The following is a 23888-nucleotide window of genomic DNA, read 5'->3' as shown; positions in this document are numbered from 1 at the left end:
GAACTTGGTTTGATATTTGTGTCTTCAGGGAAAAATCTGTTAACTAAGAAAGCATAGAGGATATGAGTCTTGGAGTTCATAAAAAGAACTGTAGCATTAGTTTACTTGGTAAAATGATGTTCCATAGGGAATCATAGAATGTGCTTCAACTGATTATACTCCTGCCCACAAAACCAACATGCACAGTGATGCAGAAATGCAAATGGGTATTTTCAATCCTCAATTGGTCAAACTTAGGCTAAGATTTTTCTTGGAAAGAATGGAGAATTGTCCATGAGATTTGTCTGAAGGAAGGCAAGGTAAGTCATCTGATCCTCATAGGACAAGAGAAAGCATAACTATTTCAAGGTCTCTAAGCTTCCAAGCAGAGCCAGGATTAAAACTGAGATTGATCAGACACTACCCTTATTATAGTCACTATACTCATGACTTTCCAACTATTTTTAACAGCTGAATTTTTTATTGAATTACACAGGCCCAAGTTGAATCATATTAAAATATGAGCTGCACTGGTTGAAGTTGGGGTGAGTGGTAGTCCATTTATTTCTGTTTTCACACCAAATCTCACCCATCCCTGTCTTCCACAGCGGTCTCCAAGGCACTTCTACAGAACAAACCCTATCTTTCTCTAAAAGTGTTTTAAAATCACACATTTAAGATGCTAGATACCACATTAATATATCAATTTTTTCTATGGACGTTCCCATGATTACATTAGAATGAATTAGTGTACTAGCTGGTTAACTAGAAACAGAGAAGAAAATTAAGCATTCATTATTCACTGATAACAATCAGACTATTCTGAAATATGTGTGAAAACTGTGGCTGGGATTGTGAGGACTATATGATGCAGTTACTTTCCTCAAGAAAATACAGAGACCTAAAAGCCCATTGCAAAGGCAAGCAAAGTGAAGGTACCTGATGAAATAGAATCAGAAAATGAGTAATAAGGAATTATAAAGCAGTTGTTCTGAGCTCTTTCACTTATGTCTTTCTTTTATGTCAAAAAATTACAATATATGGTGAAGTGTGACAAGTGTTATAAATAAAAAAGGCAAAATATAGAAAGTTAGAAGTAGATGATAGCACTTCTCCAGGTAAACTCATTGGGAAGACATTCATGGATGTAGTGGTATATAATCTGGACTAAGCAACACAGAGGGGGAGCTAGAGGAAATGGGACACAGGGTAGATATACCAAGGCATCATTGAATATTTTTTCTCTTACTCTTCATAAATCTCAAAATTTCCTATAATATAGTACTACTCACTTTAGATAATAGTATTTCTTAATATTTGTATCACCTCTGACGTGACAAAACAACAATCTTATCATTTCCTCTGATGTTTTCTTCCGTCAATAATTCCTTAAAGTTGATCAACTCAAATATTCATGGCACTCTGTTTCTTTTTTTTTTTATTTTTTTTAAAGATTTTATTTATTTTATTTTTCACCCCAAAGCCCCAGTGGATAGTTGTGTGTCGTAGCTGCACATCCCTCTAGTTGCTGCATGTGGGACTCGGCCCCAGGATGAACGGAGAAGCGGTGCCTCGATGCGCACCCGGGATCCGAACCCGGGCCACCAGCATCGCAGCGCGCGCACTCAACCACCAAGCCACAGGGCCGGCCCGCTGTTTCTTAAAGTCAAAATGTTTTATGGTGGTGCAATGGTGCAACTGGTCATATGATAAAACCTCTCAAAATCTACCCCACTCCTTGGCCCTAAGATTGGGAAACCACTCCAGTCAGAAGTCTCCAGGATTGTGGCCCCTCCAGGAAACAGCACAGAACAGAAATTGCCAATAAATTGGAATGAACTTCCTCAGTCACTCCTTACTGGAGAGTCACCACTGCAGCTATCAAATTCTCCTAACTAGGAAAATTGGTGCTGTGTCTTCAATATTTAGCTTCTGAAAGTCACAGATGGGATGTTCTCTTGTGACTTAGACAGTGTCTGGTCATCTGCAAAGAGAGGAGATCAGTCATGGGCCAGTTTGCTTACAATCCATTATTGGAAAATTTCCTGGCTCTTCTCATATCGCTTCAATCTGAGCTTTGTAATTTCCTTGTCACTTTCTCACACATATTTACTCAACCCAGGAGATTCTAAGGCATGAATGATTGCACAATAGTTTCACCAACATTGTCCCGTACACGACATTTCTATGATTAATTCCAAGACACTAGCACAAAAAATAAATAATACAAGTAGCTATGTACACCTGGGGGATGAGAGCTTCCAAAAATCATTTATCCTAGTACACTCTACCACACTGTGAACTTCTCTAAGACATGGAAAATATTTTATTCTTCTGTTTATTGGCTACATCATCTAGTTCAGTTTCAGGAAAGCAGTGAATAAATATTTGTTTAGTAAATGACTGAAGTTTTTTTCATTAAATATTGAAAGATAAAGCTCATTTACTAGTTCATGTGTTACCATTGTATTAATCCTTGTTCAAGTCCTGTTATGAATTAATGAATATTTTTAGTCTTATTTAAAAAGAAGAGTGTAGTCTAATTATTATCAATTATTTGAGAAACATACTTCATTCAAATTTCCAAAATGCCCAGATTACAATGCAAAATATGCAAAGATTTTGGCTACGTTTCCTAGTGGAAACGTTATAAAGTATGTCATTAGCTCTATTTAAAGAAATCATTTAGAATAGTTATACAATACTCTTAAAAAGAGAGTGATGAAATTTTAGGCAAAGATTGTGCCTGTGTTGCGATTATTACCTTAGGGAGATATTTGTTCTTACATACAGATAATTAGCAATGAGTATTTACTAGATGGATGGATGGATGGTTGAAAAATACATACACAAAAACTTTGATAGGGAGAGTGTAGTAGGTTGAAAACTGTTTAGCAATTTCAGCTAGAAGGATGCATGTAATCATAGAAACAAGGAGAATAAAACAAATCTGGAGGTGAGCTAAAATCAAGGTTATCAGATTCTGTGGCCTCTCGTGTAATATGTAATAGACTTGAAAGACAAGGGCAGAACAAGGCACCGCTTTTCTTCTCCTCCCCCTCCTAATCTTCCTCCTCCTCCTTTTCCATCATCTCCTCCTTTTATCTTCTCTTCTTTATCTCTTGAGCCCATCTGTGACCATCACCAATTTTTCAAAATAAGCAAGAAATCACATAGACAAATTGGAAATCTGTTTGGGAATAGTGAGCAAAACTGTTTTACGCAAAGGAGTGGGGTTTTATCAAAAAGTAACTTTAGTTTAGAGCCTCGAATAAGCAAATTTTGCAAAGAGTAAGAAGTTAAAATAAAAATAGCATATTAACAAAGAGTAAATGCAAACAGTAGCATATTATTTAACTTTTTTTTTTTTTGCTGAGGAAGATTCGCCCTGAGCTAACATCTGTCACCAATCTTCCTATTTTTGGCTTAGGGAAGATTAGCCCTGAGCTAACATCTGTTGCGCATCTTCCTCTACTTTGTATGTGGGTCACCACCACAGCATGGCCACCGAGGAGTGGTGTAGGTCCGCTCCTGGGAGCTGAACCCAGGCCTCTGAAGTAGAGCATGCCAAACTTAACCACCAGGCAACCAGACCAGCCCCTTTTAACTTTTTAAAAACAGCTTTATTGAGGTATAATTGATATATAAAGAACTAAACATATTTAGTGTGTACAACTCGGTGAGTTTGATATATGCAAATATTTTAGTAGGTTGTGGATATATCTAGTATGGTGATTATGGTGGTGGTATCGCAAAGGCCTATTTTAAGGAATAAAAAACATTAGTTAAGACTAACAGCATTTAAAAGCTTCAGTTTGAGCAGATGCAGATTCCTTGTACATATTTTTTTCTCCAATATTTCTGTTCCAATTTGATAAATGGCATGATATTCGAAGGAGATCAAAAAGTCTATTTTTGTCCTTGTAGGTAGTACCACATTAAGCTATTCATGAAAGATGAAACCTACTCATTAAAAAAGCCTAAAGAGTGAAAGGATTCAAAGATTTTATTAGGTGTGTGTTCTAATATTTAACATTTGATGATGTGGTGTAGTAACTTTAAAATTAGAAGATTCAGATTCTTAGAATAGGTCTTGTAATATAAGCCATGTGACCTTGGGCAAACTTGAGTCTCAGTTTCCTCATAGTTAAATTGAAAGCTTTATATATAAAAGCCCATTAAAATGTGAATGATTGAAAGTTTTCCGTTGTGGGTAGTAATCTCATTCCATAAACTCAAATTACTTTCTTTTATCTCCAATTTTGCTGAAATGGTAGTAATTTTATCTCTGCCATTTGGAATTCTTCCATTTTTAAGAGGTGTGTCTAAGTTCTAGGGGCTTATGTAAAGTCAATATCTTAGTTGGTTGGGAAGGATGCTCATGAGTTCTTTGGTGGTCACATAATGTAGGCTAATAACCGTAGAGGAACTGATGATTTCTCTGGTTTTCTGTTGTTGGTTCACGTAGGTCACTGCAGAGTCATCCCTCAAACTTATTCGTAATCCCCTTCAAGTGCAAGGCTTTGACTGCTCCTTCTGTTTCACTAGGCCTAAGATACTTCACCTTTTTCTAAAGCTCCCTCTCTCATACCACACTTTGGAATAATCCTAATGTTTTCACATCTTGTTAGCATGTAGAATCCTGGGGTCTCACAAATTTGGCAAGAATGTGCCTCCAGATCCATCACATCTGAGATTTTGTTACTCTCTACAACCAAAGCGATCCTTTTCTAGTCCCATTGGCAGGAAATATAGTTATAGTTTCTGACCTATAGTCTCCCATGTCTACTGCCTATAACCTGGATTTATGTTATTAGGAATTATTTAAAGCATGGACTCTGAAGTAAGACTAGAGTTGAATACCTGGACATCCACTTACTAGCTTTGCACCTTGTTATTTAACCTCTCTGCACCCTGCTTTCTTCATTTGGTAAATAAAAATGATAATAGTATTGACCTCACAGAATTTGATATGTGTAAATAACCAGAATTTTGTCTGGCACCAAGTAAGAACTATACAAATGTTAGCTATTATTATTCCTATAAACTTCCTAGGGTGCCTTCATACGTCAAAGACATCTTGTCTTTTAGGTTTGAGCATAGAATAACTTATATGCTATCAGAAAAGTAGTGGGAACAGAGCCAAGCGGGGAACAAGAATGAGTAGAAAAAGAAAACATAGTTAATATTTTATTAGTAAGGTGCCAGCTAAGTAGCTGGAGTGGTAGTTTACGCAGATCATTTATTTCTTTTGCACATAGCAGTTGATTGTTGAGCAATACAGGCTGTTAGGACAGTGCTCCTCAAGAAAGTCTTTCAAGAACTTAGATTGCTATAACCTGGTAACATTCTTCTTATTGTACTGTCATTCCCTAGAGAATTGTTCTTATCTACATGGTTGAAGCTGACCCATTGCCTTATCTGTCTTCCATCCCCCAGGAAGGATTATGGAGGAAATTCAGGGTAAGTGTCACCAGAAGTCACACATATCTCTTCTAGCACATCCTACAGGATGGGTCTAACTCAATGGCGTACTTAATCTGCAAGAGAAGGTAGGAAATAGTTTCTAACTAGGTAGCCGTATGCCTAGATAAAACTTGGAAGGCTCCTTACTAAAAGGTAAAAGGAAAAAATTCATGCTAATGAAGCAGTGTTTACTACAGTATTTAAAAATTTTACCCATTAAAATTACTTTAATAATTGTTCATTCTATAATTTGCAGATGTATTTTCTAGTTTGGTATACAGTGAAGATGACAAAGAGGTCATCATTGTAAAATATTTTCTCATCTACACCATATTGTTTTTGCAATAATCATGCTTACATGAAATTTGCAAAATCCATGTCTCTTATTACAGTGTTGACTCTAAATTGCATTATATTGAATTTATAAACGCATATTGTATAAATTTGACAAAAGTAGGTTTCAGGATCATATTCACTCAAAAAGATTTTTTTAAATTCTTTCTATGCTGGGGATTGTTAATAAGGCAATCTGTCCTCTTCTATATATGCCTTGGTGGATTTAAAAATAACTTTGCTCAAAAGCAGACATGCTAGCATTTCAGTTCTGCAAATTACTGTGTGACCTTTTGATAAAGTAAACTTTATCCGAGAAAGTTTTATAACCTTTTAAATGGGTTATTATTATCTCTGGATAGTTGTGAGAATAAATATACTCAAGAATATATAGAGTCCAACACAGAAGCTGGTACTCAATAAATGCTGTTCTGTTCCTCTTCACCCTTCTCCTATTTGTGGGTCAGGAAGAATTATTTCCATTTTCCAGGCAGGGTACTTGAAAATGGGAAGATTACATGAAATTGTTGAACTGATCAAGTTTTCCCGTCACCATGCTAACAAGATCCTAGTGTTCATCATCCTTCAGTTCCAAACCCTTCATAAAGACCTTTCCAAATCTCTTAAGTTTTATCTGCTTACTTCTCTTTCTACAGACCTAAAAGCACCAAGGAGTCTTACTTGTATGTGGAGAAGAAAGCACAAAGAAAGAGATACATTTTAAACTTCTATTTTGTCTGAAATATTCCATTTCAGCTAATTTCACCACTATGTAAATAATTTTTCATTTGATTAATCACCATGTCCACTTTCACTATTTACAGTTTCAATCTCTACTTCTGGTTGTATTACTTGCTGTAATAAATTGCATCAATCTAACATAGTTTAAAGAACATGCAGAAATAATACAGATATGTTTTTAATTTTACAACATGTATACATTATAGCTCTGTATTTCCTTTCTCTCATGTTTTTTCTTTAGTTTACCTGTGGTCTTGTACCCTTTGACTGTAAGGTTTATCAGACACAATAGAGAAAACTTGAAGTTACTACCAACTATAACATTCCCTCATGGCCATGCCTGTGTTTTCTCTATCCTTCTGGTGACAGACTTGCCTCTTTGAATAAAGCTGAATGTATGAACTGGGATGGGCCAATTGTCACTCTCAAAATAACTCTTGATTTCAGACTGAGCTCATTTGCTAATCTGGGTAATTTCTTATTATGTTTTTCTTACTAGACATGGCAATGAAGGCTTTCTTTTTGCTTTGATGGAAAGCCTGTAATCCAGAACTGCTTTTAGCAATGTAGCAATGGATGAGCTTCTTAAAAATAGTCCATCCAACAAAATGAAGACCACTTGCAGAAAGATGAGGAGATGAGCAGTGGGGAGAGAGAAAGAGAGAGAGTAGCACGTACAAGCCTTTATGTCCTTGGTTTTATTTATCCTTGATGGAAGCTTATGTCTTTTGTTTGGAATCAAGAACAGACAGATTTTCAATTTTTACTTGTTTATTTAAATTGAAGTTTTGTCACTTACAAATAGATACCCAACAATTGCACAAGAATTTCAGTTACGTGCATATTTTGGATATCAGGAAAATAATTATTTGGGAAGGAAATAAAATCCACCCAGAATTCTGGTACATTCCTTCATTTATTTATCCATGCGGCATATATTGAGCATATTTTTGTGCCAGGGACTAAGCCTTTCTGGAAATATAGTCAAACCAGATGTACAAAGATCTCTGCCCGTATAATACTCCCAGGATATGGTAGGAGACTGGCAATTATACAAATCATGACAAGGGAAAGTGGTGTGTTCTTTAGGAACCGTATGCAAAGGGCTAAAAGAATACAGAAAATAGACAATATAACACTGTAAGTTCCAAGTCACCTGCTGAGAAATTCTCTAGTCTTCAAATATTTAATTAAATCATTAACAAACAATGTTTAGTAAGATACACTAAATTCAGTAATATACTCTAAATATACATGGTAGAACCTGCAGGAGTGCCTGAGTTCTATGTTGCAATCAGTGTGTTACTGCATCAAGAGACAACATGATCAAGCTAAAACACTGGTGACTCTGAACCATACTTACACATTAACATTACTTTTAGAGCTTTAAATAAGTACCTATCCTTGGGACGCACCCTAATTTATTTTATTCAATTAATATGAGACGTAACTTGGGCATGGCTATTATTTAAATTGCTATGAAGTGACTCTGTTGGGCTGCCAGGGTGGATAATCACTGACCTAGATTCCTAGGAGGCCCAGATAATTTAATTATTTTGGCAGAAATTAGCAGAAATATGTGAAAGGGATTTGTCTTCTCTCTCTGTGTAGTATTGGGAATTTCTAGGCAAATGCATGGAACTTTCCAAATACAAAAAGTCAAACATCTGACATCTATATTCTGTCCATAGCAATCACAACAGTGAATGGTGGAAAAATAGTGGAAAGTTGACTTTCCAAAAGATTTCTGTTGGAGTAGGTTACTGAGGGACGTGACTGCCAGTTGACCTGTGAGCTGGACCCGGGTTATCGAAGGTTCCTAACCTCCTTCCCTGTCCTTGGAATATGCATTCCACTTCCCTTCCCCAAACTAGAAGCTGCCCAAGAACACAGCCTTGAGATAGTAATGTGGTATTGAGACCATCTGAAAGGTATACACGACTGAGCCCAGTTAAGGCCTCTTTATAAACTTGAAGATTCTGGCATGGGGGTGTGGAGATTTATTCAACTTGTGGCCACTCAAGACAAGCCTTATAAGTAAGTTCCCTTACTTATTAACACTGCCACCTACCAATCTAGAGTGGTCTACCTTTTTCTTTGGTCTCTCCTTGCCCTCTGTGTACAGGGCCAGTTTGTGAAACAACAATTTCAATAATAACAAAAACTGTATGTAACTAATAAAAATGTGTAGAACAAAATTGGTATTGATATGCAATGATATACTAACTATATGTGTTATTTAATGTTGCACATGTATCATTTTTTCATTTTATTGAAAAACTTTGCTATTCAACTGAAAATTTTATTAAAACACAAATAATCATTGTTTACATCTTAGAGATTCAATATTCAATTGGTGGTGTTCATTGCTATGTGATCTACATAAACACAAATAATTCTTTCTACATCTGCTTTGCTCTAGACTTGAAAAAAACTATTGAACAAATGTTTTTATAAAAATGAGCCTGCAAGTGTTTCATTGAACACATAATTCTGTGTATCCAGTAATGTTATATACCAGGGAAAAGTGAATCACATTTTCTAAACTCTGTCTTGCTGAGACAAGCCTAAAGGATGAGCAATAAATAATACCTGTGCAATATCATGTAATGAAATGAAAATAGTGAAATGTTCTTAAAAAATACTGTAGACTGTGGAACACATATTTCTTGAAGCTAGACTCTAAATTACTGTGAAAATTATTTGGGTAAAAAATTACATCTGTATGTTGTTTAAATACCCTGTAACATGTACTATAGATGACATTATGTATAGTAAAGTTTGTGGAAAAAAAGATTTAAAAACATCTGCGCTAGAGAGTACATATGAATGAAAAAAATCACTATATGCAGACATCTGTCCTTTCAAACCATTTTGATTTTATGATTACTATTAAATAACAACAATTATATAAAAGTATATTGAGTACTAGGCACATTTCTAAGTACTTTACATGTATTATTTCATTTCATCCTCTCTAAATGCAATGAAGTACTCTTAAGATTAAATGATGCTTTTAACAGTATCATCAAATGCCTAATTTTGAATCAACATGTCTAATATAAGTTTGCTTACCTGAAGGGTTTACTAGATTTTACTTTTATGTTGTTTCTAAAATCTAATTTGTGTTTGTGTGTGTGTGCACATGTGCGTATATATAAAAATGTTGCATTTGTGCTTCTGAGGTTTAAATGGGTCACTGATACGAGTTTCTTAAATGTATTGAGTTTAGGAACTAAAGTGAACTAAATGTGCATAGAATGTTCTTTCTTTTTCTCTCTCTCAATATGTCTCCTTACATATCATTATGAATTCAAACGTGACCAATAAGAGCTCTTTTGAGCAGAGTTCATTTTTAAAAATAATTCCATTAGTCTTTCAGAGCTTCTTGCATAACAAAATATATCAGTCATACTTGCATTTTTCCTGCCCTAGAACTATGTTCAGATATTTCTTCAAGGAGTCCTAGTTCTTTTTAGTAACAAATGGTAGTTGTAAAGCAAGACCTTGGTGCTCGGTGTGCTAATTGCTTTCGGAGGGTCATTGCTTTCAGACATTTTCAGTGGACAGATAGAGAATATATTTTTTAAATAAACTTCATATTTTAGAATGCTTTTAGATTTACAGAAATATTGAATAGAGAGTACAGTTTCCATAAACTCTGTACTCAGTTTCCCTTATAATTAACATTTAACGTTAGTGTGATACATTTATTATAATTAATTAGCCAATATTGAAGCATTATTACTAACTAAAGTCCCCTTCTTATTCAGATTTTATTATCTTTCACTTAGTGTCCCTTTTCTGTTCCAGGATCTCATCCAAAATACCACATTGCACTTGGTCATCACGTCTCCTTAAGATTCTCTTGGCTGTAAGAGTTTCCCAGGCATTACTTGTATTCTAGAGATAAATCCACCATGAACATCTTCCTCATTTCTTTTTAAAACTAACTAGTACTCCCCTGTATGCATGCATTATAGTTTATCTAACTACCTATTATGGTGTTGAAGTTGTGGATGGTTTTCAAACTTCGCTATAATAAATAACGGTATAACAATTTACTTGTGCATTATGTTGTTTTATGTTTGTAGAAGTGAGTCAAACTCCACTCAATAGAGGTTGTAACATTTTGAAATCTCCCACAACATATAAAAATTCCTATTTTCTACATCCTAGCCAACAGAATATATTGTCAGTCTTTTTGGTTTTGCCAATCTGATAAAAGATAAATGGTATCACTGTATAATTTTATGTGTTGTTGTCATTATTATTATGTTCAACATAATTTCATGTTCATAAGGGACATTTTTCTTTTTTTGCCCTATTCGCTTACTCTTGTAATTTTTTTCCATTAACTTGTTTTCTTTTGCTCTCTATTTTTCAGAGCATTTTAGATAATAGGCATTTTGAGGCTTTGTCTATAACATCAATGGAAAATATTTTGTTTCAGTTCTTCTTTTGGCTATTGCCTTTTCTGCAATTCAATTTTTATTATTTTTATTTTTAGATTGTAGTATTTATAAATATCCCTTTATTTCTTTTGAATTTTAAATAATAGATTGTTCCATGAGCACATAAAACGTAGCTGTATTTTCTAGTATCAGAGTGCAAAATTGGATATATCGATAAGATGCTCCTTATTGATTGCTATTTAGATGCTTTTTATCTTTACTCAATATTGTGTCCATTTGATCTGAGACAAAATAGTGTGCTGGAGGTTTATTAAGAAGTGCTCTTGGGATCAATACTTATTGATAGAAATGGAAAGAGCCAGAATGGGCCAGAGGAAGTAGTTGAGCTGCCATGCAGTCTCCACAAAGGCTTCAGCCAGAACACCTACGGGGAGCACTGAAGCTGGGATGGCCCTTCAGAGTTGTCCCCCACTGCATTGAAGGGGGCATGCATTTATACTCTTCCATTGCTTGGTCTCTGGATATAGTCTGTCACCAGAAAAGGGACTTGTTCTTGGGAGAGCCAGCTCTCTCCAGCCAAGACAGTTTCCAGAGAAGGATAAAAACTGGGAGGTGATAGCTGGCAGTATGCCAAGCAGATTAGGGAAAGGTCTTTCAATCCTGAAGAGAATTTCTCAACAGATTCTATATCTTTCTCCTCATATGCCCTCTAGCCTCTGCTTTTTGAAGGTGGGTGCTGATTTTTTAGTGCACAGCTACAAATAAGTATCTTCATTGTGGTTTTGGTTATTTTATTATAAAATATACATATAATAAAGCATTCCACTTTATCGTATTTAAAGTTAACTCACCTTGTCACACTTAACGTTTTCAATAGTTGCTTAAGTTTTGTTTAAATTGTCTGATATATTTTGCCCATTCTTTAATTTTTATCCATTCATAATACTTTGTTTTTGTGTATTTTTGTATAGAATGTAGAATTGTGCTTTGATTTATGAGCCATTCTGAAAATTTTTCTTCTTTTGAAAGGTGAGTTAAGCCAAGTTACATTTATTGATGCAAGTTGCATGTTTGTTGTTAGTTCCCTTATACTATTTTATGTTAAAAATACTGTACGTTATACCTACCATGTATTTTTTTTATATGACCTAAATTTCTTCACCATTTGCTAAAGGTATTTTGGTATTTGAAATGTTTCTACATCCGTCATAATGGTTCCTTTTATATTAACGCTCTTATCTGACACTTAAATCCACTTTTCCTCCCATAGGCTTCCACTGTTTGGTGTGTGACTTTTCTATTCTTTAGTATTCAGTATTTTTCTATTTCCTATGTGGATGTCACTGAGTTTACGCTACTTATATCATTTGAGTGTGTGTGTGTGTGTGTGCGTGTGCGTGCACGTGCTCTAACCACTTTGTCAACATCTATACAATTCATTTCCATTCTTCTCACTTTTGATTTGGTCTTAAGATTATCTATAACCAATGTTTTTCACTACCTTTTTGTTGATATTTCCTCATTTATCTTTGGATTAAATGAAAATTTTCTTTAGTAGTAAGGGATCCTGGAAACAGTATAGTCTGATTCTTTTAGTTGTTTTGCTTTCATTATAATTACTGACATAATTTGGGTTTAAAAATATCATCTCATTATTTTCTATACATGGCTTTTATCTTTCTTTTCTTAGCTTCTTTCTGATTGTTTTAGCTATTAAGTGTTTCTTGGGGCTGGCCTGGTGGTGTAGTGAAGTTCATGTGTGCTCCACTTCGGTGGCCCAGAGTTTGCAGGTTTGGATCCCGGGCACGGACCTACACACCGCTCATCAAGCCATGCTGTGGCGGCATCCCACATACAAAATAGAGGAAGATTGGCACAGGTGTTAGCTCAGGGCCAATCTTCCTCACCAAAAAAACCAAAATAAAACCAACAAACAAAACTATTAAGTGTTTTCCTTTATTTGCTTTTATTCATGTAGCCTTTCACTCTTCTTTTGATGGTTACCCTAGATTACATCATGCAATCTCTATTAAATACGAATTTAAAAATAATGCTTTTACCATTTCCTGGATAATGAGGGACCTTGGAACACTTTACTGCTATGCACTCCCTTCCTAACTTATATGTGATTTTTATTATACATTTTAATTGTCTCCATCTTGTAAATGTTACAAATATTTTTATTACTATGTTATGCAGTCAATATTTTATTAAATTTACCACTATATTTAAACTTTCTACTATTTATACTTGTTCATCCTCAAACTTCCTTCCAGGTTACATTTCCTTCTGAGTGAAGAATATTCTTTTCCATTACCTTTATAGCAGATCCATTGCTAATGAATTTTTCTCCGTTTTGTTTGCCTGAAAATGTCTTTATTTAGGCTTCATTTTATCTTGAAAGTTATTTTCTTGAAGCATAAGGAATATAACTCTACAGTGTTCTGGCTTCCATTCTTTCTTTTGAGATGCCAGCTGTCACTTTATCGATGTTCCTTTAAAGTTCTTCCCAGAGCCTGCCTACCACCATACCCCATCCCCCCTGCAGATTGTTGTCTCTGTGTTTTATTTTCAGCATTGTCATGTGACGTTCCTGGGTGCAGTTTATCTGTACTCATCCTGTTTAAGGTTCGCAGAGCTTCTTGACTCTGTGACAGGAAGTCTTTTTTTATTATATTTTTGGAAAACTTTCAGCCGCTGTCCTCTTTGAATATGGCTTCTGCCTCATTCTCACTCATCTCCATCTGGAACTGGAAGAACACATCAGTCAGACCTTGTCCACTATTAAATAGGTCTCTTACGCTCTTTCCTATGTTTTCCGTCTTTTGTTTTCTCTTGTGTATTGTGGATATTTTCTTCAGAACCACAATCAATTTTACAAATTTTTTATTTAGTGATGTCTAATCTACTATTAATTCTACCGCTTAGGTTTGTAATTTGAGTACATTTTAAGCTCTATAGTTTCTCCTACTTATTCTTAAAATAGTTAACATTTTTTTTTCCTGCCAAAATTCTTGGTGCTGTCTTTTTTTATTCTTGAAAATAATAAGCATAGTTATTTTGGCTTGTGTCTTTCTTCATATGACTTACTAAGTTGGTTTTTTTTTAGGACTTTATTTTTTTTTAGAGCAGTTTTAGAACAAAACTAGGAGGGAGGTGTAGAGATTTGCCATACACCCCCTGCCCCCACACATGCATAGCCTCCTGTTATTAACCTCTCCCACCAGTATGGTACATTTGTCACAATTGATGAACCTACATTGACACCATAATCACCCAAAATCTACAGTTTACCTTAGGATTCACTCCAGGTGTTGTACATTCTGCAGGTTTGGATAAATGTATAACGACATGTGTCCATCATTATAGTATCATACATTGTATTTTCACGGTCCTAAAAATCTTTTGTGTTCCACTTATTCATCCCTCCCTCCCCACTAAACCCTGGCAAACACTGATGTTTTTACTGTCTCCATAGTTTTGCCTTTTCCAGAATGTCATATGGTTGGAATCATACAGTATTTATTCTTTTCAGATTGACTTCTTTCACTTAGTAATATGCATTCAAGATTACCCATTTCTTTTCATGGCTTCATAGCTCATTTCTTTTTAGCACTGAACAATATTCCATTCTGTAGAGGTACCACAGTTTATGTACCCATTCAGCTACTGATGGACATCTTGGTTGTTTCCAAACTTTAACAATTATGAATAAAGATGCTATGAACATCTATGTTCAGGCTTTTGAGAGGACATAAGTTCCCAGCTCCTTTGGGTAAGTACCAAGGAGTGCTATTGCTGAATTGTATGGTAAGAGTAGGTTTAGTTTTGTAAGAAACCACCAGCTATCATTGCATTCCCACCATCAACGAATGAGAAGTTCTATTGCTCCACATCCTCGCCGGCATTGGGTGTTGTCAGTGTTGTGGATTTTGGCCATTCTAATAGGTGTGTAGTGGTATCTCATCATTGTTTTAATTAGCGTTTCTCTTATGACATATGACATTAGGCAACTTTTCATGTGCTCATTTGCCATCTGAATGTCTTTGATAAGGTGTCAGTTGAAGTCTTTGGCTCATTTTTAATCAGATATTTTTGAGTTTTAAGAGTTCTTTGTATATTTTGGATAATGGTCCTTTATCAGATGTTTTTTGCAGATATTTTCTCCTAGTTTGTGGCTTGTCTTATAATTCTCTTGATATTGTCTGTCACAGAGTAGAGTTTTTCATTGTAATAAAGTCTAGCTTATCTATTATTTCTTTTATGGACCAAGTGCTTGGTGTTGTATCTAAAAAGGCATGTCTGTATCCAATTTTATCTAGGTTTTCTCCTTTGTTGTCTTTTAGGAGTTTTATAATTTTGAATTTTAAATTTAGGTCTATGATCCACTTTGAGTAAATTTTTGCAAAGAGTGTAAGGTCTGTGTCTAGATACATTGTTTTTGCATGTGGCAGTCCAGTTTTCCCAGCACCATTTGTTAAAGAGACTATCTTTGCTCTATTGTATTGACTTTGCTCCTTTGTCAACGATTAGTTGACTATATGTATAGAAGTCTATTTCTAGGCTCTCTCTTTTGTTCCATTGATCTATTTGTCCATCACTAATACCACACTGTCTTGATTACTGTAGTAGCTTTAGAATAAGTCTTGAAGCCAGGTGGCATCCATCCTCTGACTTTGTTCTTCTCTTTCACTAGTATGTAGCTATTCTGGGTCTTTTATCTCTCCTTATAAACTTTAGAATCAGTTTGTCAATATCCATAAAATAACTTGCTAAGATTTTTATACATCAAGTTGGGAAGAACTGACATTTTGCCAACAATGAGTCTTCATTTCCATGGAATATCTCTCCTTTATTTAGTTCTAAGTAACCGCTATTGCATTTTTAATTTCTAATTCCACTCGTTCACTGTTGGTATATAAGAAAGAAATTAACTTTTGTCTATTAACCTTGTATCCTAAAAAACTGCTAGCATTAACAAAATAATTCTAATTCCTCCTTCCCATCCCTTGTATGATTGATGTCATTCATTTCATTTATGTATATGCATATATACAGGCTTATATAAATATATTCATCATCATTTAATACATTGTTGCCATTATTTTGAACAAATTGTTATGTGTTAGATCCAGTATGAATAAAAGAAAAGTTTTTATTTTACTTTCATTTATTTATTCTCCAATGCTCTTTCTTTATGTATATCTACATCTGACCTATATCATTTTCCTTCGTTCTGAAATTTTTTTAACATTTCTTGCAAGACATTTCTACTTGCAACAAATTCCCTCAATTTTTGTTCATCTGACAAGTGTTTATTTTTCCTTCACTTTTGAAGGATAATTTCACAGGGTACAAAATTCTACACTGGTGGGTGTTTTTGATTTTGTTTTGGCTCAACACTTCAAATATTTTTCTCCACTGTCTTGCTTGCTTATTTTTTGGAAGAGAAGTAGGATATAATTCTTGTCTTTGTTTCTCTATAGATAGTGTGGGTTTTTTTTTTTTTTTTTAAATCTCTGTCTTCTTTCAGGATTTTTTTTCTTTATCTTTGTTTTTCAATAGTTTGAAAATGATATGCCTAGGTATAATGTTTTTGACATTTATCCTGTATGGTGTGCTCTGAGCTTCCTGGATCTGAGGTTTGATGTCTGACATTAATTTGGGGAAATTCTCAGTCATTATTGTTTCAAATATTTCTTTTGTGCCTTTTTCTCTTTCTTCTCCCAGTATTCCCATTAAGGGTATGTTTTACCTTTTGTAGTTGTCCCACTATTCTTGGATATTCTGGTTGTTTTTTTTTTAATCCTTTTTTCTTTTTAGTTTTGGAGGTTTCTATTGAAAAATGCTTAAGACCAGGGATTCCTTCCTTAGCTGTGTCCACTCTACTGATAAGCCCAGAAAAAGCATTCTTCATTTCTGTTATAGCTTTACAGTGTTTTGGATCACTAGCATTTCTTTTTGGTTCTTCCTTAGCATTTCCATCTCTCTGCTTATGTGCTCTCTACTGTATCCATTAGAACCCTTCACTTATTAATCATAGTTGTTTGAAATTCCCAGTCTGGTAATTCTAACATCCCTGCCATGTCTGGTTCTGATGTTTGCCATGTCTCCTCAAATAATGTTTTTTGTCTTTTCATATGCCTTGTAATTTTTTATTGTTAGCTGGACATGATGTGCTGGGTAAAAGGAACTGCTGTAAATAGGCCTTTAGTAATGTGGTGGTGTGGTGTTAGAGGATGGGAAGCATGCTGTAATCCTATGATTAAGTCTCAGTCTTTTAATGGGGCTGTGCCTCTGTACTGTGAGTTTCACATAGGCTACTCAGGTCTTCTCCTCTTCAGGCAGGACAGGATGACTACAGTGGGCTGGAATGGGTATTTCCTTTCCTCCACGTGGAAGGCTAGCCAGGTGTTGGATATTTCTGGTGTTGGTGTTGGATATTTCTCTTCCCCCAGATTAATTAGGCTCTGATAAAACCCCAGCTGGTTAAGATCCAATTAATTAGTTTCTCCTGAAGGCTGACCTGTTTAAGAAGTATAAAATGCCCCTGTGTATTTCAAAATGGTTCCTTTTCCCCTCCTTATATTGGAAGCACAGGGGGAATTTTTCTCAGATATTTACTGTGAGAATCTAGTTAGAGCTCCAAATGTGTGGAGGGCCCCAATTACTGGGTCCCCCTAAATTTTTTAACTCTCAGTGTAGTTCACTCTGACCCTCCAACATTTGTCAATTACAGTTCTGGTTTCCCTAACTGGCATTGGTTATGGGGCTGTTTCTTCTCCCATAAGCTGTGATTCTCTGGATTTGCCTCCGTCTCTCCAGTTCTTTAGGTAGCAGTTTGCTTTGTGTCCTCACTTCTCTTAAGGATCTAAGAAGAGATGTGGATTTTCAGTTTGTTCAGCTTCTTACTTGTTAGGCAGCTTGGCAACTTCCAAGCCTCCTACAAGTTGGGTTCATAAACTTTTTAAATTATAAAATTTTATAAAAGTATGTATATAAGTAGCAATGAGGGCCAAAGAGGATCAAAACTCAGAACTTTTATTTTGTCCTTATTCAGCATTTTGAATGCATTTGAGAGCTGCATATATATTGAGAGGTGGGAAATGTTTTGAAAGAAATTGATGATAGTGGTCATAACATTTTATTTCCTTTTATGTTTCAGGTTTAACATTAGTATCAAAAGTTCAGAGTTGTTAATTTCTGGGAAATGTTCATAAAATAAGAGTTTCTTACATGCACACACATACATAAGAAAAAGCGAATTTGGTAGAAATGTAAACATTGTCAAAATCTTGTTAAAAAAATAGAAAAGCCTTTTCTTTGCAAGTCTAAGTTTCATATCTTTCTGTCCAGTTGGCCCAGCTGGCCCTGGTCCCCAACGCTGAACCCGTCTCCAGGCTTAAGACCTAAGAGCAAGGCGCCAGGGGGATGGGGCACTCTCTAGTGGACACTCTCAGCTCTCAGCATCCCCCACTCCCCCATGCACACCAGCACCACACGAGCCTTCAACCTCACCCACGCATGCACGTGCCTATAGATTTATGCTGGAAGACCGCTCTTCTCCCAATCTCACCCTCCTTCTTTACATGCTCTTCACTCCCATCCCTGAGCCCATCCCTCTGTTTTGTCTCCCCATCTGTCAGCAACCTGTTTGCAAGTGAAGCAATATTTCCTGTTCTGTATATACAATCACTCTTGCAGCCTCTGGTGTTTTGTTATTGTAGAGAAACACAGATTCTTTACACACTTGTAGGGTTTAGGTCAAAACCTAGTCCTATATCTCTTCTTCTCCTTGTGGCCCCTGCACTGTTGCCCTGATGTGTCATTTCTCTTACCCCGTTACTAAAATGTTTAATCTGACTTCCTGTATAGAAAAAAAAAGGCTTAAAAGTAACTGATGTTCTTAAAGACCAAAGGAGATTGCTAAAGTAGTGGCAGAGGAAAATTGAACCATTAAGACAGAAACTTGGATTAAATGCTTTGCTCTCCTAATACTAACTAAGATTTTTATGCAAATAGTTAATAGGACAGAAATACTAGAAAATTGTGTTGAGGGTTCGAAGGACTGTTGATGGGTTGTCCCCATATTCTAACCTTATACAACAAGAGAGGAAATTTCGGTTGAAACTATCTATCTTGTTAACTCATTCTCCCCAAAGGAGAACTGTGTTTAACCTGATTGATTGGAACATGATCTTCAGTAAAATGTGACCACCTTTTACTAAGTTGTTTCAAAGAAGGACCCAGAACATCTTTTTTATCCCTTCCTTCACTCAAATGCAATATTCTCTCTATCTTGCTCTCTCCTCCTGGACTAGACGCAGTCTTCCTCTGTCCATATTAATCACAACATTCCAGAAGTACCGGGTGGCAAATTCGATCTATTTTCTAAGGGTTATTGATAATTCAAAGGCAAGATTTACAGTGAGGTTTTAAGCAAAGTAAAAGGTATAATTTGCCTCATCCAACTGAGTTTTTAGTAGCGCCTCTTTCATATGAGGTTACCTGGTTTTTACGTGGATTAATAAAGTTGATAATTGTTTCCTATTTGATTATATGTACTTCATTAACAACAATTTTGAGAAATCGAGAGGTGATTTCTCAGAACACCTGACATTTATAGTTGGAAGGACTCTGAAAGAAAGTAAAAAAATGATTTGTCAAATTTGCTTCTATCATAAAATATTTAAATGTATATTTGTTGTAGATGATGTTATAATATGATCTATATGCTAGATTTATATATGCAGATCTATATGCTATAGATTTCATCTAAAGATAATATTGGGGATATGGACCACAGAGTTTCATGTTTATTTTTCAATGCAGAGTTGATATTAGTTATGGCATAAATAGAATAATTTTCATGATTTCATTGAAAAATTACACTTAAGGTTTTGAGTTTTATATTTCTTCCTCCTCCACACTCATAGTTTCTTGGTATTTCTACCAAAACTTTAATTATACACACTTGTTTATCAGCACTATTTGCCTGAGCACACACTATGTCTCTACTTCAATGTGACTGCCTTTAAGCATGATGCATTTAGAAAAAGTCCAATACGTCTTAAGATAAATCCCCAAATATTTTGACTTCTTTTAAATTCCTGAAGTGAGATTTCCTTCACTTGTCACATTTCAAATTGTCTCAAAAAGCCCAGTTCGAGGACAGAGATACTTTCTTTGTCTTAAAGTACCCATTACAGTCCTACAAAAAATCATGTAAATTATTTCACATTGCACATATTTATGACAGTGTCATTGACATGAAAAATATTTTTCACAAGTTTCTTTATCTCTGATGAATTTTGCAATTAAAAAATGATGAACATTGGGGTTTTGATTTGCCAACATCTGTTGTTCCGCCTTCTAAAGGTGAGAGGAAAGGGGTCAGGCTCTCTTACACCAGTATGTCAGGAAAACATCAGTACAATATTTATCAATGGTTTTGAATATATGTGTACATTGGAGAGACATCTTTCATTTCAAATTTAAGTCTGAAGAAACCCAGTAGCAAGTAACTAATTAGTCAACCTTCTTGAACGTGCAAGTGATATTTCTATAGTGAATCTAGAGAGTTCATTTCTGAATTTGGTTCACTCATGATCTGGAGGTTTTCAGTGAGACAACATGTCAGGGTGAAGGAACACCAGAACATTGATTGATTGGGTAGAAAAAAATAGATGATTAATGAAATAGACTTTAGCGACCTAAAATAACTTCAGATGAGAAAATTCAAAAAATAGTCCACACACAGTCTTGTGATACCCAAAATGTTTTCTAAAATTTTTGTGTTACAGAGAGGAACAAAAATGTGAGAGGGAGGTAAGAAATGAATATAGCATGTCTATTACAGTTTATTTAATTAAACAAGAACAGATGCTACATTAAAAGTGTGATGTAACTGTTCCTATGTTGTTGTTTTTTTCCCCCCAAAACTGATGAGCTTAGTTTTCAATGAGACTAAGACCTGAGCTGACAATTTTAAATTTTGCTTGAAATCACTTACAACATCATTCAGAAATATTCTCACACAAAGAAAGAAATGCACAGCCAATGTTAAGTTCACACCAAGTAAAGCCACTGAAATAAAGCCTGGCATGAGAAGTTTTCTTTTTTTAACATTACATTTTTTTGTTGAAATATGATGTGAAATTTGTGCTAAAATGATGAAAGGTGAATCCCTATTGATAGCCATTGAGAAAAAAAAATGATTGTAACATATTGGTGGTCCCATAAAGTTCATTGAGGAACCTCCCATATTTTAAAAATGTTTGAAATCTTTGCTTTCTGAGTGCTAATTGCATTTCTAAGAGAGATGCAAAGCCGTCTCATAGAAAAGGAGAGACTTTCAAATTAGCCTGAGTTGAATCTGAATAAATATACTACACAGATGTGGAGGGAGTGTACACTGGGAAGGAATGACCCTCAGTCACTGAAGCAAAAGAACGGCAGACCTGATGTGTCAGAACAAAAACTAAGGAGGTAAGGGACGTGAGACTATTTCTGCAGGATCTACAGCTTCATTGCACAGATCTTGCTTATTTGGGAAGAGCAGATCTCATATCCGGGGCAGAGTATGTGTATCATGTAATGGCTTTGTCTGCTATCTTGACTGGCTTCTATTAAATATTCACTTCATCAAATCTCATCACATTTCTCTTTCAGCTAACGAAAGCAAGTCTCCCATGATCTGATCGGCATCACTGCATAGACATCAACAAACTGCTGACATTTTTTTAAAAAGAAAGTGCAACATAGGGAAAAATAAAAACTTGCAAAAGAAATCAAACAACTTATGGTATCCATGGAAGGAAACTAAATAGAACTCTTCACAAGTTATTGTTCTTTGTTAATGATTGCTCACATGAGAAGATGATAATGTTATTGCTATCACAAAGTAAAGAAGATACATTTCATAATTGATGTAGATTTATGTACCCTCATGTTTCTTCAATTTAACTTTTATTGGTACCAAATTATGCAAATTCTTACATAAGTCTTTCCATTGCTCTTGCTTCCCTCTACCATCTGACTGTTTCCCAGAGGTAGACTTTTAGGCATTTCTTTTGGTGTTTATCTCCCTATCTCTAGATAACGTGTTTATAATTTTACTGCTTTATATATTAGATTTAGGCATTAGATAGGCACTTACCACTGCTTAAAGATAAAAATATAACTCTCTGCCGACTAAACCTCAACATATGTACACATGACATATGTAACGCCATCCTGTTAAAATAATTATGAATGAAACCATAATATGCACAGCTGAGCCTTGTGATGTACTACTTGGCACATATAAAGGAATATGTGTGTCTCTGTGTGTGTTTATTTGATAGAAATAATAATTACATATTTTAAGGTAAAATGCTAAACTCAAACTTGAAACAAAAATAATTGTGAATTTTAAAGACTTTAAAATGTCCATTGGGAAAATTATATATGTAAGTATATATGTGAATTATTTATGGGTATGATAGATGAAATTTATCAAGCATGAAAAATGTTGCATAGTGTCAAACTTTTTAATATTGTATGATGTTAATAATTTAATCATTAAAAATACTCATCTTTATCTAGTCAACAGAAATATAAAATTTACACATTTTTGATACAATGTTTTTGAATAAAGCTTCATAAATTTATTGATGAATCTTTTCTATCAAATGTTATAATTTTAAATGCTGCTAATTTTTACATTTGTCACTCTTTGTGACCTATGAAATTATCTGAAAATGATTTTAATTGATTTTTGGAACAGCAAAAACCAAAAGTTCTTACTCTTCATAACCAAAAATTAAATTAATAAATCTATTTGTAGTAGAATTTGTCTCCTTAGTCTCCCATACAGAAGTTCTCTTTAGCATTTCCTTTTTTAGAGTTTTTCCAAAGAAACTTTTCCAAAAAGTATATATATTTTTCCTTGTTCTTAATGAATGTAATGTTTTTTCCCCATTTCTAAAAATGTATTTGGTATTACTTTTTCAACATTTGCCTCTGTAGCATTAAATCAACGTTTAGTATTTCATGCAAGCATTATCTTATTAATGGTGTTATGAAGATTACTTGTATAATTATTTTTCAGTCTTCAGCAAGCCAATAAGTATAGGTACAATTTGTAATTTAATAAACTGAGTCAAATAATTTGGTTGTGCTCTTATTAACCTGCAATGTGTTTGGCTGTTTTATTAAGATAATTTTGTTGGTTCCATTACGAGATAATGAAAGTTAATAGTTCTCCTTAACTGTCCAATCATTATACATGAAGAAAGTAAAGTCTCCGATTTGGGCAGTAACCTACTTTCTCTATTATCTATTAGAGCCGTTGTTCACTGACAGGCACAGAAAATTGCACAAACTATTATTTAATAGGTGAAATATTTTATAAAAAAGAGAGGACATAATAATGAGCTTTTTATGTCCAATGTGTCCTCTGATGTGAGGCAAAAAATAAGTATTTTCCTTTAGAGAAGGAGAGGTAGTTAACATAGGCCCTCAGCATAAAGAATGTATACCTGGGTTAAATTTCTAGGAGACCAAAGCCTAAACCTGATTAATGATTACATTGGGAAGTTAGTAATCTGGGGAATGCGTAGAGTGTACTCTACAACTAGATGAGATTATAGAGAGAAACTAACTGTCACACAGTGGAATCCTTTTTTTTTTTTTTTTTTTTTGTACTCATCTTTATTTGATTCCTTTTCCAATTTCCCCTCCTGGTATTTCAAAGTCTCCCCAAGCTCCAAGCTGCAGTCTTGCTTCACCGGTTGGAATGTGAATTCCTTTGCCTTCCTCTCTTTCTGGTAACAGAATTATCATCTACTTGATTTGTATGTAACTTTGTAATTTTCTTTTAACAAAAAATTAAAAAAAAAAAAAAAGAAAATGGAATACATTTTTTAATCCTTTAAAGTTTTACATTTGACGTCTAAAATGACTTAGGTCTTA

The 23888-nt window shown here is 34.7% G+C and overlaps 2 protein-coding genes across 17 annotated transcripts in view; one reads left to right on the top strand and one right to left on the bottom strand.

Annotated features, from left to right (window-relative positions):
- LOC147914398 (uncharacterized) overlaps positions 1 to 23888 on the bottom strand; it is a 918190-nt gene that overhangs the window by 728064 nt on the left and 166238 nt on the right. The window lies entirely within an intron of this gene.
- LOC147914399 (uncharacterized) overlaps positions 1 to 23888 on the top strand; it is a 56995-nt gene that overhangs the window by 24469 nt on the left and 8638 nt on the right. For 3 of the 16 annotated variants that reach the window (XR_015555449.1, XR_015555447.1, XM_087444577.1), the window contains 3 exons: positions 5356 to 5442; positions 11906 to 11963; positions 21606 to 22562. Coding sequence is in view for 8 of the 16 variants with exons in the window: in XM_087444577.1 (XP_087300703.1) it covers positions 5356 to 5442; positions 11906 to 11932 (114 nt within the window). In the remaining 8 variants the exon portion in view is untranslated. Of the gene's footprint in view, positions 1 to 475; positions 525 to 5355; positions 5443 to 6434; positions 6673 to 10332; positions 10819 to 11905; positions 11964 to 20737; positions 20763 to 21605; positions 22566 to 23888 lie in introns of those variants that run through there. The other 13 variants (XM_087444581.1, XM_087444576.1, XM_087444584.1 and 10 more) reach the window with 11 other exon arrangements.

The sequence above is a fragment of the Ceratotherium simum genome, chromosome 20 (assembly GCF_057802395.1).
Source record: "Ceratotherium simum simum isolate JZ-2026a chromosome 20, ASM5780239v1, whole genome shotgun sequence".
NCBI classification, from domain to species: domain Eukaryota; kingdom Metazoa; phylum Chordata; class Mammalia; order Perissodactyla; family Rhinocerotidae; genus Ceratotherium; species Ceratotherium simum.
Note: the sequence above shows the minus strand (reverse complement) of the source record. Positions and strands in the feature narration are given on the sequence as shown.